We start from the raw sequence: 16,376 nt of genomic DNA on the forward strand, positions 1-16,376 counted from the left end.
TTTTTGACCCTAATGCCATTGATAGCTACACAATGACCTGCCTAATGATGTGAGCTAGCCTTCTACCTTCCTTCTGCCTCGCTATTCTTGAGGATATAAGTGACAACCAATTCACCCGCTGTAACCACCCATTCCTCTCCACCACCCCTCTTCAAGTCCAATTGATGAACCTTAAGGGTTTCATGTAGATCTAGAAATTTTTGAGCCACTCTATTAAATCCCCCTCACCATCACCTTTTGATGATGAGAACTAGCAATTAGATACTACCTGAATCCTGTACCTCAGCAAGGTTTATTAAAAAATAAAAGCAAACAACTAACTAACAATGAAAGGAGCCGCGACATTTCCAAACGCAAGTCGCAGCACATAGCTCACAGTCACTGCACCTAGGGGTCCTCAAGTTAGGCACATCCAGTGGCCTCGATCTCGGATCCGATCCTAACCCCCTAAACCTTTTTTCCTCCCCACTTCATGCTTAGGGCACCCCAAGGGAACGACATACCTAAGGAGATAGTACTTGCCTATGGTTAGACCTATCAACCTAAGCTACACACACCACACCTCTCTTTGCACGAACATGGTCCTCAAGTGCGGGACATCACCCAGGCTTACCTAGGGTTAGACCCAACTCCCTATTCCACCAGCACGAGCACAGAGCACTGCACGACGAGTTAAAAACTCCCCTTAGGTCGAGCACTTTCTCCTTCGAGGTACAACAGGATGCTGCAAACCACCAACTTCGGAGGCCCCCATCATCCACTCGCTCGACACAGCTTGGGTTCTCCATCGAAATCATTACTAAAGCTTCCCAATCAAACAAGTCCACATGCAGCCCTATCACTCCCCCACCAGCCACTAGCCCAGACCCCACCCTTCCACAACAAAGCCAAAAGCGGAAAAAGAACAGAAAAAGAGCAAAGGTGCAGAGGTGGAAAAAGTGCACTTTTGAATAGAAGGTGCCTCAAAAAACTCTAAAAACTCTTGTAAAAGAGTGCCAAGCTCCCTCTTGTGCCATTTCTAAAAGAATAGATGGGTGTAGGCTTAAGGCATGAGGCAAGAAAAGGGAAATAGGAAAAAGGACCTTGCCACAAAGGCTGGTCATGTAAAAAGGGACGGGTGCCCATAGGATTTTAGGGCTTGTATATAAAGTTCAAAAAGTGAATGGAAGCTCATTCTTTGGTGTGTGGCTAACAAGAGACCTCTCTCCTTGTCTTCTTCTCTTCTCTTGTTTGCGTGTGTGTGTATGTGATATAGAGAGAGGGAGATTGAGAGGGTGAGGGAGTGAGCACGTGGGAGTAAGGGATCAAGAGGGTGAAGCTCTTCATCATTCCCCCTTCTCTTATTCTCTTCTCTTCTCTTTTCTCTATCGCGCATGGCTATGGTGGATGGAACTTGAAGGAGGAGGCTTCAGGATGCTTGAGCTAGCATCTAGGATCATGGAGCTACTGGTGTGTGTGAAGGAGGAGGCAACTCATTTTGGCATTAAGGTAAGCTCACTATATTTATAGGTTTGGAGGTGTGTCGGCTAGGTGAGAGGTAGCCATTAGAGCTCCTTGGAATGCTTGAAACAATAAGCGGTCCATGGGTCTCGGCAATTGATCACATCTACACTTCCATATGGCCAAAAGGTGAACATGTATATAAGAAACTTTAATAAATAAAAAATATATTCCAAATAATTATTTACTTTGTTTGTGTGTCTTGACTTAAGTTACACTTAAGTTATGTAAATGAACACTATAACTAAAAAGGCTAATTAAAGAAGTTGATTTTATTTGTTCAACATAAATATGTTAGGTAATTAGTTAACCAAAGATATTCAATCGAGAAAAGCGGGAGGTCGAGATTCGTGATGAATCTATCTTAAGGAAGGGTGGTCTCGATAAGTCGGAGAGCCTCTCCACAGTTTGACACAATATAGTGTAGGTAACATTGACCAAGTAGAATCACTTAGCACCTTGACTTCGTGTTGTTTTAGGAGAATGGGGTGAGACTTTGTCCCATGGGTAGAGGGGTTGATGTGCCTATACTCCCCCTATTTCTCACTATCCTTGAACCAAGTGTGATACAAGTCAGCTTCAGTTCAAGCAATCTAACATGAGCAAATGTTGGAAGATTGATGCTAGTTAAACTAAGTGACCCTAGTTTACTTTAGAAATATGGAATTCATGTCAATTCTTGTGGAAATGGTCAAGAACTTCTGTTGTGAAGTGGACTCAAGAGAGCTAAGTAGAAAACCTTGTATTATTCAAAAGAGTATCAAGCAGTGTCACCTAGAAAAACATCTCAACAGACCATTAAATCATGCCATCGAGGATGTCTCACTCAGGTACCTTACAAACTATTTTTTTCCAAAAATAGCTTCAAAATGTAGAATACAAAAAATTCTTACAAAGTTTGAATAGCTAGAGATACTATAATCTCCTTCTAGTACCCTTTTTAGCCTCTTCTTCATCAGGTATCTTTCCTCTGTAACATAGAACATTTCTCCTCTTATAGCCAACTATAGATTTGATATTTGTTTGATCTACTACCAAAGAATAAGAGGATAATGATGGGAAGTGTCCAACTCTAGAGGCAAAGTAGCTAGGAGCATAACCAAAATTTCTAATGGCTACTATCTTTTCCAGAAACATTGCTTTGTGAGTATTATATTATAATCCTAAGTAGCTAAGAAGCCGTGTAAGTGCTTTTTATACAAAGAATGGGGCATGACTCCTCCTTGAGAAAGTGCTATGAAAAATCCAAAGAATGTGAGGATCAACACTAGCTAGCTAACATCCAAGTGAAACATCCTTAAGGGAACTACCACACTAGTTCTTGATCATTTGCCTCTTTTCAAGAAATTATCCTCATTTGTAATCTCCAAATGGAGAAAGAAAATATAAGATGAAAAGGAGATGTGAAAAAAAAATAAGGTGAAAAGATGTAAAATATCTATCATGGATACTCATGAAAAATAAATAAAGTATTTTCATTCTATTCTCATCATTCTTCAATGTACTTGGATTCCATATGTTAATTGATGAGTGTTTCTTTGATGTCATTGAGTTCCTTTACATACTTTCACTCTCCCAAATTTGGAAATTCCAAGTATCTCCTTCCTTATTAGTATCCTATAATTCCTTCTCATCATCTTTTACTTTAGTCCAACACAGAGATAATGCCTTGGATGCATCGATAAACTTGTCATATGACAAATTTTGTATATCTAGTAAAAGAAATTAATCATTGGACCCATTTTCAACGTCAATACTACCATCAACATCTATATAAGCCTCTGCAATAACTCACAAATAATAATCCTATCTCAAATCAAAGAGTATTCAGATATCAAACAAAAGTAAGTACACCTTGGCTTTGATTGAAAATGTCTATATGAAAGGCACAACAAAGCTCAAGAGAGAGCTAGATGCTTGGGGAAATCTCTGCACTACTTTCTTCTCAATAATTGTCTCAGCTTTAAATTGAGCAACATCCAAATTCTTTATAGCAAACGCTTCCATTTGAGGATCAAGATGGTCCTCTACATCCTTATCATTCACCAACTTCTTAAGTAGGCAAGAGTTGGAGGATTTCACTATCTCCACCTACTCATTAGATTTAATTGAATATTTCACAAGAGCATACACAATCATTGCATACTTTCATATTAGTTTTTTATCATGTTGTAGACTTCTTTTGTGTGGAAGAAGAAGGAAGAAAGAAGAAGAAGAAGAAGAAAAAGAAGATTTCAACCCTGTCTCTCTATGTTCTCAACTCTCCATTGCTTTTGTGTGTGTGCTCTTGGGTTCTTCACCTCTCTCCCCTCTTTTCTATTTTCATTGAAGCCCTTACCCTCTACTAATCATGAAGACTTTGAGATCCTAAATATTCCCCCAAATTTGTCCAAATAGGAGAAATAGCCTATTGTTGAATATGTTATTCACTTCTATCCTACAGTAGGTGTTGTTCTTGAGGATCAAAAAATTAAAGAGAAGATTGAAAGTGAAGGTGAAAATTTATTTAGCTATCAAATTCCTTCATTCTCTTATTTTGAGCTCTACTTTTATACAAGCCATACATTGCTTCTCTTAGCAATGATATCACTAACTGTATATTTATTGTCGATCCACTTCTCTCTTGGATCTGTTTTCAAAATTTGGTCAAATATTAAAGGCTTTAATCTTTTTTTTGCTAGTTTAGCACACTTCCATATCTTTTTTTGTATGTTGAAATGTATGTCCTTGATAGGTTCTTAATTTTGGCTATTAATTTTCATATTTGTTACTAATTAATATTTACTTTACAAAGGACATTGAAGTCTAGTCTATATCAACATTCTTGCTCGAGATGTTATCCTTATGAATTCTCTTTTTGGATTTCATGGCATGGCAAAAATATTTTGTCAATTGTGTTTCCTCATTTTTTGGATTTTCCTTATTTTCTAGGTCAGTTGTTGCAAATCAGTTCTTTAGTGTTGGTTAATAAGTTTTCATTTACAATGTTGCTAGACTTGTTACTACCCACTTGAACACCAAATTTGAAGACATTGTTGATTCTTAAAGACCTTTCAAGTTTCTCTTTCAAGAGGTCCCACTATAAAGTGACTCACATAGTTGCAAATGGAGAATCATTTTGAATGTTTGTTGAATAATAGATTCAAATTTACTAAACGCAAACAAGGTGAATATAAGCCTTCTATCTTCTTTTTTGAAATTAAAAGTCTCCTATAATTTTAACTAAGTTGTTATGTGCTTTGTTTTAGTATAAAGATTACCTGAGCCATATATGTGGTTGATAAGGGAGAGGTGTATTTAGTTAATTTTGAATAGGGCAAGTACACCAGTGGACCTTGACTCCCTTCTTTCACCTAAAAATTCCAAGGGAAAATCCTAGGGGTAGGTAAACGCAACAATGACAAGGAGCAAGTCAGCCTCAAGAGGATTATCATAGCTTCTACAAAGAAAGGACAGCCCAAACTTTCTCATTTAAAGTTCAATCCATCTCCTTTGAACCCTCATGTAAAGAGGGTGCCCGTGAAATTCAAATTCTTCTAGCAACAAAAAAAAACTATTATAAGGAAGCTAATGATGATTAATGAAAATGAAGAAGAATAAGAAACTATGCTAGAGAAGGAGAAAAGTCCAAAGGGAGGAGAAACTAAGGATTAGAAAGAGCTAAACAATACCCTTGTATTTATTTCTTTATACATTTGAACTATGATAACATCTTTAGAGCTTACTCACATGAAATGCATTTTTTCTTATAGAATCGTATTAAATTTCAAAGTTCATGCCAAGTGTTTCTTTGTAATGCATATGAGTATCTATTAAACAATATTTTTAGGAACAATGTTTGTGAGAAAAAATAAACTTGGAATTATTTATATATTAATGGTTCAAAACTCAGTATTCAACTCTTCTTCCAATTGTAGTACCATTTATCTTGAACTTATGTCTAGGAGTTATATTGTCTAGAAACTCTAAGCTATCGCTTAGAGATTCTTTATACTCTAGTTAGAAGTTATATTAAACTCCTTTGCTTCCCGTCCAATTACTTGCACCTTGAGTTTCAATGGAGTACAATCAATATAAGAATCTAAACAAACCCAATTACCATATCTAAGTTTGTACCTCCTATAATAAAAACCCATAGCATGAGATTGTTGAGAGATGTAGTAAGGCATAGCCAAAGACTAAGGGCATGTATTGCACCATATAAAAGCACCCTTGTGGTCATACTCCCTAAATTTCCAAAATAGTTCTAGAATGTTATCTAAATCCTCCTCCAAAAACTTTTTACTTAGCCATGAAACCTTCATCCCCTATAAATTTGTTATTTTAAAACAAGATACAAAGACATGTAAGGGTACAAACCATGACAAGCGTATTTTTCTCAAGATCCTTTCAAGAATCATGGTCTTTTGAATGTCTTGGGCTATTCTAAGTTTAAAGCTCTACAATGTTGCTTCATCAAGAGTCTCCCAATTCACAAATGTATTATTGGAAATGGAAAATCCAAAATATATCCAAATGCACATGCTCTTGAAGGAACCACTTATTGTGCATAATATATAAAAATCCCACCTTCACAAAAAAAACATGTGGTTTTATCAATATAGGTAATGTCTGCAAATTCTTTATGAATTGCATAGAATGTACCATTGAGCCTCTCCATAGGCTTCCATTTAGAAATTGTCAATGGAAAGATATCTAACACTAATAATCTATTATTTAGTACATGCTTTTATGAAAAAAAATATTTTTATATAATATTTAACTCAAAATAAAATGTATAATGGGTTTTCTAAGAAAGACATTCATTTGGAGGCAAGTATATATCCCTCCCCATGAAAACATATTGCACATGACCAAACCACACTTGGGTTATGATTTTGAAACCAATGAAATGTCACTAGTAGTATTATTTGATATCCTCTTATTTTGTTTTGTTCACCTTGTGAGAACCGCAAAATGGCACCATGGTAACCTAATCATTTATACCAAACAAGTCGGGCCCACTTCCCATCTACACTTTTGTTAAAGATTATGCAACAGGTTATCAAATGAGAGGAATGGCTTATGAATGCCATTTACAAAAAAATGGGAGCATAGATAATCTATAAGGAAACAAACTTAGAGAGAAAATGTTAATGAACTCAAAGCGAATGTCAATAAGACATATGAAAATACAATGGGCACCAAAAAGACTATTCAAATGCCTCTTGACTTTCCAAAAAGGAAAATTCCAATACCTCTTGACATTCAAGACAAATAGTATTAACTTCATTCCATTTTTATGACATCTTTTGTAATCTTTTATTAGCTTTAGGAACTTTTCGACTACCGAAAGACATTAGATTTCAGAGATTTCAACTAAAAAGGAGGAGTAATCCAAAAAATGGACTCTGCTATCTCGAAAATAGAGGAGAAAAAATATCATATTCTTGTACATGTGGCAGACTGTCTTTAGCCCTTTCCCTAATCTAGTGATTAACAAAAGTTCCATTTGTAATGATTTCCGATCCTAATGGATGAGCAAGTTAGCTTTGGAATTTTCCTTGGGCACCATCACCATTGAGTGAGGATTTTCCTAAGCTCCTTGTGGTTCATTAGTGGGAATATCAAACCCTTGATTATGGGTTGAGATGGTTCTAGGTTTATCTTGAGAACAAGCACTATCAAGCTCCAACCTAATCATGATAACCTTAGCCATGTCTATAGAGCAAGCCCTTCTCCATCCTATTAACTCATCCCTTCATAGGCCTCATTATATTCAATTTCTTGTGTAAATGGCAAGTCTTGAGTAGCTAGCATGTGCATCTAAGTCTACCCATCTTCTAGATAGAGGATATACTTGTTGAGTGCCACAATCATATTTGCACAATTAATGTCTCCTTAGAGCATGTTGGAGATAGTATCCAAGTCAATAGGCATAAATCTCTAGCTCTCTATCTCTATTCTAGCCACATCTCATCTATTGCCCAAGAAGACCATTCCATTATCCCCTCATTATCCCATTCCTCAATGAGTCTAGCATTTCACATCTAGGGGTAGCCCAATAATAGGTTGGAATCCATGCCCTTCATGAGCATGAAGCTTGCTAGAAAGTTAACTCCTACAATCATGATAGGCTAGTCTTTTAGCACTCCTACTCATTGGACCTTGTATCCATCAGCTATTCTAAGATTGAAGTTTCTACTTTCAATGGCTTGCTAAGAAATTTCATTTGCACTAGGTCAGCAATTGAATCAATTGATGAACTAGCCTACCTTGCATTGAGAAACAACCCCTTGATGTCACTCAACTCTCATTTCATGCTTTTTTTCTCTTGCTAGGCTCCTATGGTCATGCCCACCATCCTCTCTAGTGCCATCTTTCTCTAATATGAGAATTTGCTACTACTCTTCTACATCGAATACCTTGCCAACATCCTTTTCTACCATGTATTGAAAGTCATCAAGTGACGCACTATGGCCTTGCCAATGCTTGAAGGGAAGAGGATAGTCTCATGTTTCAAGAGCAAGACTTGGTTCCCTCCTTCAAGTGCTTTATGATAGATTTTTTGGATTTTCTAGACTTTTCCTTCATTACTACCTATAATTATCTTAGGTTGCTCCTCGCTTTACTTAATCAAAGAAGAGAACTAGAAGAGGAAGGTCTCCATCCCTTACTCTTTGATGTAAATGCAAGTATCAACAAATATGTCATGTAAAGTCTCATTCTTGGTGCTACCATGTTAACAGCCTACTAATTTAATGTGTTGGATGACGTGAATGGGACTTGGTTCATTTTAGGGTCATAGTCCACTCCGTGCCTTCATGAGTGAGATATGTGAGCAAGAACTTCTCTATTCAAGGTTGTGGCATTGTAGAAGGCAATCTAAGTCTCATTATTTGATTTCCAAGTATTATTTCTCCATCCAGGTTGTGCTTCATATCCATATATTGTCCTAGGAACCTCAAAGACTTTTCTTGCCTAGTATCTTTTTGTTCTCATTGCCACAATGTTAGATCCTCTATCTTTTGGTCCAAGCCATCATTTCCCTAATGTTGACTAGCCTCATGATCAAGAGGCTACAAAATGCAACCAGGTTAGGTGAGAGGATGAAGATTGTCAAGAAGATCCATTGAAACTTGAAACATGGCTGGCTACATCCATCAATGAGGCCTAACATATCACACACTTTGGTGATGTCAAATGCTATACTAAAGCCTAGTATCCAATACATTGCATGATATCTAAACAATTGCAAAGAATGATCATGAGGCTAGTCTAGTGTTTGGTTACATCCAATACATTGCATGATATCCAAACTATTGCAACCAATAGCCAACAGGCATGCATAATGGATCTAAATAAACACATCTTTTAATCCATGACTCTTCAATTTAGTCTACTTAGTGCCCAATAAATAGACACATCTTTTAATCCATGACTCTTTAGTGATTAGTTTACTCTATATACAACAAATAGGTATGAAGTATAGACCTCTTTCTCAAAGTAAATTCCCCCACTATACACATTTATACATTTACCATTATCTAGCTATATTTTCAAAATGTTTGTGTTGTGTGATCCATTTTATTTTTTAGCCCAATATAGATCTTTTGGGACATGTTGAGGTTTTGATAGGTAGTACATGGACTATTATTTCTATAAACCACATATTTAGGAATTTGGGAATTTTTATGAAGTTTGGAAATTCCTAATATGATTAATATTTGGACACATAGTCAAATCTTATCCCCTTACTTGAAGGTGCAATTTTTCCTAGATACTATACAAGAAATCCCCCCAAGTCCCACTCTCAAACATGGGGCTAAGATTTAGCCACTTGATCAAGTCTTTACTCCTTATTTGAAAGTGGAACCTAGGAGATTTCCAAATTCTCTAATATGGTATTTATAATTCCAATTGTAAGGTTTTTAATATTACTTTATGTGTCTTGATACAATACATTATCTAAGGTTTGTTGTTAGGTTTCATTCCTCATCAAGTATGGTTCTAATTGTAATGAATCAAGAACATTACTTGATGAGCATGATACCCAATGCAAGCTTCTATTTTCAAGAAAAAGGGAGAGAAACAAGGGCAGAGTCTAGGGGCAACATATGAAGATGCTATGAATTCGATCCGAGTAATAACTTTGTTGGGTGGAGTACTATAAGATTCCGTAGATACTGATATTGCTTATCTAAATATGTTGAAGGTGCAACTACCCCAAGCCAATATATATATGCATCATTCCAACTATGTATATGAGTCAAATATGAACATCTTCAAAGAAGCCACGAAATTTCTCATGGATCATTGTCATCCCATAGATACTGATAGAGCGAAGGCTCTTAATCTATTGATAGCAATTACACTAATATTTATGGATATATTTTGGGACTTATCATGTGTCTTTAGGCTTTACCATATCTCCTATTTTGCAAGACATGGTGACTTGCCATGCATCCTATACTTTGTCAAAACTTTTTAGCAAGTGAAGTTTTAAATGTCCTCACGTAATTTGTATTGTTGTGAATACATAATTCAAGAACTTTCCTTTTACCATTCGGTTCGTCTTGGGCCTACTTTAATTCCTGTTGTGTATTTCATTTAACATTTTGTTGACTCAAACTATGTTATTATATCTATGTTTGATTCATAAAGATAATATCACACACAATAAGAACTAGGCGGGGGGGGGGGGGGGGGGGGGGGGGGGCGGGGGCGGGGGCGGGGAACTAGGGAGTTGCCAATTGGAAAGCTGTGGTTGGACCCACAAGTATTCAACTAGCATGTCTCTTTCTTTTTATGCACAAAGCACGGCTAATATTGCATCCAATAATGCATGAAATTACAAGCTTGTTGCATATATGAGAGAGTAAAAAACTATGTTTATAAGTCAAAAAATAAATTTACTTTTGTGACATGAGTCTCTTGACATGCTTGTTTTCATGACGGTAGACACACTTATAGGTTTTCTTTCTCAGTTAAGAACATGTGTCAATGAGGCCATCTTTGAGTCTAATCCCTTGTAGTGCATGCAACCTTTACTTGGCTTAAATAATACTTTTCCTGAATGAAGAAAACTTGAAAAGCGGCAAGCCAACATCATTGTTGCTAATGGAAATGATTTAGCAAATCACCTCCAAGGGAGTGTGATTAGACTTAGACACTCGACAAATGCCTATTTTTGGGAAGGGAAGCCAACCACCAAGCATCTTAATTGATGTATGCACAGTCCAAGCAAGCTTCCCTCAAAGCCTCATTCTTCTAATGTTTATGCCAAGTAAAGATGTGTTGATTCGAGGAAGAGTGGTGTGCAACAAATCAACCAATTTATGAGAGATGCAAAGAGAATCTTGTGCTTCTTTCTCCTCCTCTAGCATGTTACTATTTCCATCCTTAGCCTTGTTTTGGTATGCTTTTCCTCCTAGGGGGATGTTTCCCTTCCCTTTGCCAACTTTAGAAGCATTTTTGAAGGGGGGTTTACCTCTAGTAACCTCCCCAAATTAGCTTGTAGCGTCTTATTGCCTAGAAGTCAAAGGCTTCTCTCATTTGTTGACCCTTTGAAATGCTTGCTTCTTTTTGTCCTCCTGGTTTTTAGAAGTCTCAAAAGGTTTCTCATATGAACATATCTCCTTCTTCTGATCAAGTTCTCAGCATTAGCACTCTTTTGAGGGCAATCCTTGGCAAAATGCCATGTCTTATGATAGAGGTAACATGAGTCTGCGAAGAATGAAAATTTATCAATAGTGATTTCAATCCCATGAGGATCAAAAAGCTCAAAGAACTCAGGGTCACCCTCATAATACCCTTACACCAAATCCTAGAGAATGCAAGTGTGCTTGTGATAGTGCAAGATTTCATAAGGGGCTAGAAGATACAACATACAGCTCAGGGCCTCAACCAACATTGGAATCTCATCTTCAAACTAGTCAGGAAGACTAGGGAAAGAGACCTAAATGGGATATTCATGCGCTAGGAGGGTATCAATAAGAAAGAACTGAGGAGACCAAGAAAGAACATAAACATAGTTGCCTTTGTAGCCCATTGCAAAGCCCAAGATCCAATTCCTCTCTTCTTCAGATCCCACAAGTGTAAGGAAGAAACCTTTGCTAATGAAGCGATATTGTTGTAGAGTTGCCCTAGACAAGTATGCTGAGAGGAATTACTCTCCAAAGTAATCCTCAAAGGGAATCCTTCCCATGAAGAAGAAGAAGACTCCAGTTATGCTAAAATTGGCATATCTACATTTGATGCTTTGCAAGGAGAAAGCCATAGGCACCCAAAACACCTTTTGCGATCCTAAATCTACCATTTCCTCTTGTTGCTTCTCAATGTCCTCCATGTTGACTATATCTTTGGTTGTAGTAGCACAGAGGTAATCCACCTCCATGGCCTCCCATTCTTCCCCACCTTTACTAGATTCCACTCATGCTTTGCCTCATCATGCTATTGTTTGGAGGAGGAAGCTTGTATGGGGAGATTCACCATGTGGGAGCCTCCCTAGTCTCATGTAATTAATGCCTTAAAAATGGTAGTAATGGCTCCTTTATTACTACTTGACATGCCCTCATATGCCATCTTGAAGCTTACTACTCCTCATGATCATGCCCTAAATGTTCTAGTCCTTTATGTGGTTTTGTAAGTGGAGCTTCATAATGCTCATGCATGAGGTTGTTATCATGAAAAAACTTTGAGCTTCACTCTAGTTTGACTTATCCATCCACTATCAATGTATTATATACATTCAATGTTACTGAGTCTATTGCATATCGTGAAAGTCTTTAGAATAATAACATATTTTCATCGCTTGCAATTGTCGGCCTATTTTTTCCAAAGTATGTTGGGAAATGAGTCGCACACATCAAACTTGGGAGGAAACCTAATTTTCCTAAGCTCAATATTAGTATTCACATCATTTTCATAGTTAATGCTTTAGGGCACTTACAATGGAATTAGAAAAATTTAGTGCAACATATATGAAGAAATATGTGTCAACAAACTTGGCACAATATTGGTGCTGACATTATTTTCATGGTATATTGCTTGTAAGTTATTCAAATCATGGAAGGAAATTTTTGTGGAATAAATATATGTTACAAGCATATCCAATGCATAAAAAAGATAGAGCATAGAACAATTAATTGTAAATTGAGCACAAAATAGCAACTTTTATTATCTTGTGACCATCATTTAACATGAAAACATACCTTTCTCCCATTTAACTTGAATGGCTTCTAAGGAATCCCCCCATACTAGATAACAAGAATCAAACCTATGTTCATGAAAGACAACTTTCTATCATTTATCTTATTCTCAATGTTTACATCAGTCAATAAAGGATGAAATATTTTCAAGTGACATAAGGTATTAGAGTTCCCTACATGAGTCTTTGGGTGTCAATGACTAGTTAAAATTGGTAAACTTTCTCTTTGAACAAAGTCAAGATAGCATGGGTCAAGGCCCACTAGTAAAAACGAATAGTCTCTACAAAATCAGGTTTTCACATGATATAACCCACTGAAGTACAGCTTACAAAGACATTAATCATAGTATATTGCATGTGTATACTGATATGGCCACTGATCCCAGCAATTTCACACAAGTGACATTAACTAGAAAGGTCATGTGTATTATGATAGTGGTTGTATTGAGAAGGAATAACATTGACAATTTATGAAAGAAAAATGATTGTATCTAAAAGTATATTTGAAAAACTAGACATCTTCAATTCAACATCACTTGCTAGAACAAAATAAGCACGGTATATTATGCTTCTAATTTGAAAGGTATTCTTCTTCTAAAGCTCCCCCACATGCCTCTCAAGGCCAACTAGGGGGTTTTACAAAAAACATGTTTAGTTCATTGGGCTAATAACCTCTTAATTAGTTAGTTAGGTTTTTAGCCTTGTCGCCTTCAAAAGAACTTTGGCTTCATACATCATAGTCAAGTTTCTTAAGCCAACCAAAACATCCCTCGAGCTTTATAATTTGCTTCATATGTTCATGAAGCTTTGATAAAGTTCCTTAAGATAACCAAAACGTCACTCAAGCTTGAGAGGATATGGTCACACACTCATTTCACCTTTGTAATCAAAGACTTGTTTCAAAATGGCTGTCATATCAGGATTCAGATATTGTGGAAACATGGACTGTTAAAAGCACAAGTTCAGCTATATACATCCTTTCTTCAATGAAGATTCATGCTCATGCTAAAAGCTTACTTGCATTCCATAGTTCAGCCCAAAAAATGGTCAAAAACCCATATTTTTCTCTTAATATAATTACTAAGAACAGTAGCACATCCTTCCAAGAGCACAAAGAAAGCATCAGATGCAAACAAGATAATGGATAAATTAGAGCCTGAAACCTGATGATGCTCATCCCATGTTACTGATATGCCCCATTTTGCTGATGAGGTTATTGATAGTGTCCCATTTTACTGATGAAGTTATTGATAGTGCTTATGTTCATGGTGACTGCCTGCATGTAAGCAGACAGCTGACCAGCGGTACAATCCATGTGATGGAACAAGATGTCGCAGATGTCGGCATCAGCTGGAAGGCCCAATGGATGGTCTGCATGATGGATATGGTGGCCTTGGTCCTGCTGTTGCTGCCGCTGTTGATGATCAATGGCACCGCAGTGCAGATGCGCCTGCTGTGGTGTCTTCTTTTTCCTCTTCTCCTTCCCATTCCCTCCTTTGGTCCTCTTCCTCTTCTTCTCTACCTTCATGGTCATGCATGTGTCACATGAACTATGACCAGCCTTTCTTCTGTTTCCATGCTTGTGTTGCTGGGTGTGCTGACCTACATGAATAGGCCCCCTGTGATCATGCTTGTGTTGCTGGGTACGCTGCCCTGCATGAATAGGCTCACTGTGATCATACTTACCATTACCATGAACTTCTACTTCATCATCATCACCATACTTGTCCTCATACTCATGACAGTCCTTATCATCCTCATCTTTAATATTGATACCCACCTTCACATCATCACTGGTGTTGTCATCGTCTTCATTGTCACTGTCATCCTCATCGACATCTTTAACATTGGCATCCACCTTACCATTATCATTGTCATTGTCTTCGACTTCGTCATCACTGTCATCCTCATCATTTTCACTGTCCGCGTCAATACTTTCATCCTTCTCATGCTCATCCTCTCCTTCTGAGCTACTACTTTGTTCAGCTCCACCATCTTCCTTATCTGGATGTACTTGCTTACCATTTCCCATCTTCAATACAGGGGTTCTTCTAGGATCTCCAGTATAGGTACTCCTACCTCTACCCCGGAACCCACCCCTGCCCCTACTCCCACCCCTGCCTTTAGCCTGTGTAAGTCTCTCTGGTATCACCAGTTTGTTACTTATTTGAGCTCCCTGATGATATTTTTCCTTCCCTGATGCTCTCTCTCTCAATCCATCCTCCTCTGCATCTTCGTCTCGAGATTGCTCCCTTAATCTGTATGCCTTAGTAGCCTCCTTCCTAGCCCCTGCAGCTTTGCTAGCTTCTACCTCGCTTTTAGCATCCAGCACACCATCATCCATCCGAGTCAACTTGTAGAATTCCTTTAATTTTTCATATACTTCTGCGTGGAGAGTGGCCGGTAACCCATGCTTCCTCCTCTGCTCACTAGACATGGTTTCATAAGACGGCAACCTGCTCTTGCCCCCCAAGCTTCTGTGGGTAGAATTCCATGTCTGGATCTGTCGATAGAGATTTATCAGACTCCAAAACTTGCTGGCAATGCGATTCATCGACCGGGGCTGGATGCCCTTGTTAGCCATGTGAGTGGCCACAAGGGCCCATCTCTTGGGAGCAGGCATGTCCCAAGCCTTATCATGGAGATAGCATGTGGCAGCAGCATTGAGCAAGGCATGGATTTCCTCCAGGCTCCACTGCGCTGAAGCAGAGTGAGCTGTGAACCCATCATAATGCTCATGGTCAGCATCATCATCATCATTGTCATCATCATCAGTGGATTTGATAATGATGTTGGCATCCGCATGTTCTATGTTTATGTTGTTGTTGATCTTGTTACTGTTGCTGTTGCTGTTGGCTTCTATGCTTTTGTCTGATTGCACATATGGGTCAATCTTGTTGCTGATGCTCACCTCTTTCAATTCCCCTACCGCAGCCGTGGTGTCGTCGTCAAGGGCCACCACTTGCAGTCCTTGCTTGGAGGTAAATCCATCCCCCCTCTGCGGCGGGGCAGCAGCCGCCATATCCAGATCTGCGCTGTGAAGCCATAGATTGGAGAACTGCTGCCCTGTTTGTTCTGGGTGGAAAGGATGAAAGACGTTCAGCAAGCACCCCCTCTGGACATAAGCATCTTCACGGTGACTGCCTCCATTGAAAAGATTGCTCTGATCAATATTAGCATGATCATCATGTCCGGCCTGCAGATCGGGAGCTGCCCCAAATGGGCGAAACAAAGGGGGAGGATTAGTGAGGCAATGGCTGCCATCATGGTGATCAGGGTTGTGGTCAGCATCATCGAGAGTCATGGTGGGCTGATCTGTAAACACAAAAACAACACAAAGGATTAGTACCAATTATTGTGTTAACATGAATTGGTTCACTGCCATCATCGGCATCATCATCATCATCATCATCATCATGCAACTCTGTCGCATTCGCATGCATGCAGATATAACACTTTACTGCCGCTTTGCCACCCTTCAGTGTGGTAGTTTTGACTAGAGAATTTTGAGGGCAGTTTTAGATTTACACCCACCCGCGCCCCCCCCCCCCCGCCCCCCCAACAAAGAAGCCTTTCACACACACATTGTGCCACTTGAAAATTTTGTAGCACCAAATTGTGTCTACACTTCTAGATTCCGCACTAGAGAGACTAAGCTGGTCATTTTTCAACAAATAAAGCTTTTATT

At 38.3% G+C, this 16,376-nt stretch overlaps 1 protein-coding gene across 1 annotated transcript; it reads right to left on the reverse strand.

The window, feature by feature from the left end:
* Nucleotides 1–13,901: 13,901 nt before the first annotated feature.
* On the reverse strand, nt 13,902–16,040 carry LOC148028069 (uncharacterized). The gene has a single exon (XM_087689912.1). It carries the CDS (start codon nt 15,990–15,992, stop codon nt 13,902–13,904), a length of 2,091 nt encoding a protein of 696 aa, XP_087546038.1. The 5' UTR covers nt 15,993–16,040.
* Between the last annotated feature and the right edge of the window lie 336 nt (nt 16,041–16,376).

The sequence above is a fragment of the Lygodium microphyllum genome, chromosome 12 (assembly GCF_053477565.2).
Source record: "Lygodium microphyllum isolate KBCC chromosome 12, Lygodium_microphyllum_v1.1.10, whole genome shotgun sequence".
In the NCBI taxonomy this organism is placed as follows: domain Eukaryota; kingdom Viridiplantae; phylum Streptophyta; class Polypodiopsida; order Schizaeales; family Lygodiaceae; genus Lygodium; species Lygodium microphyllum.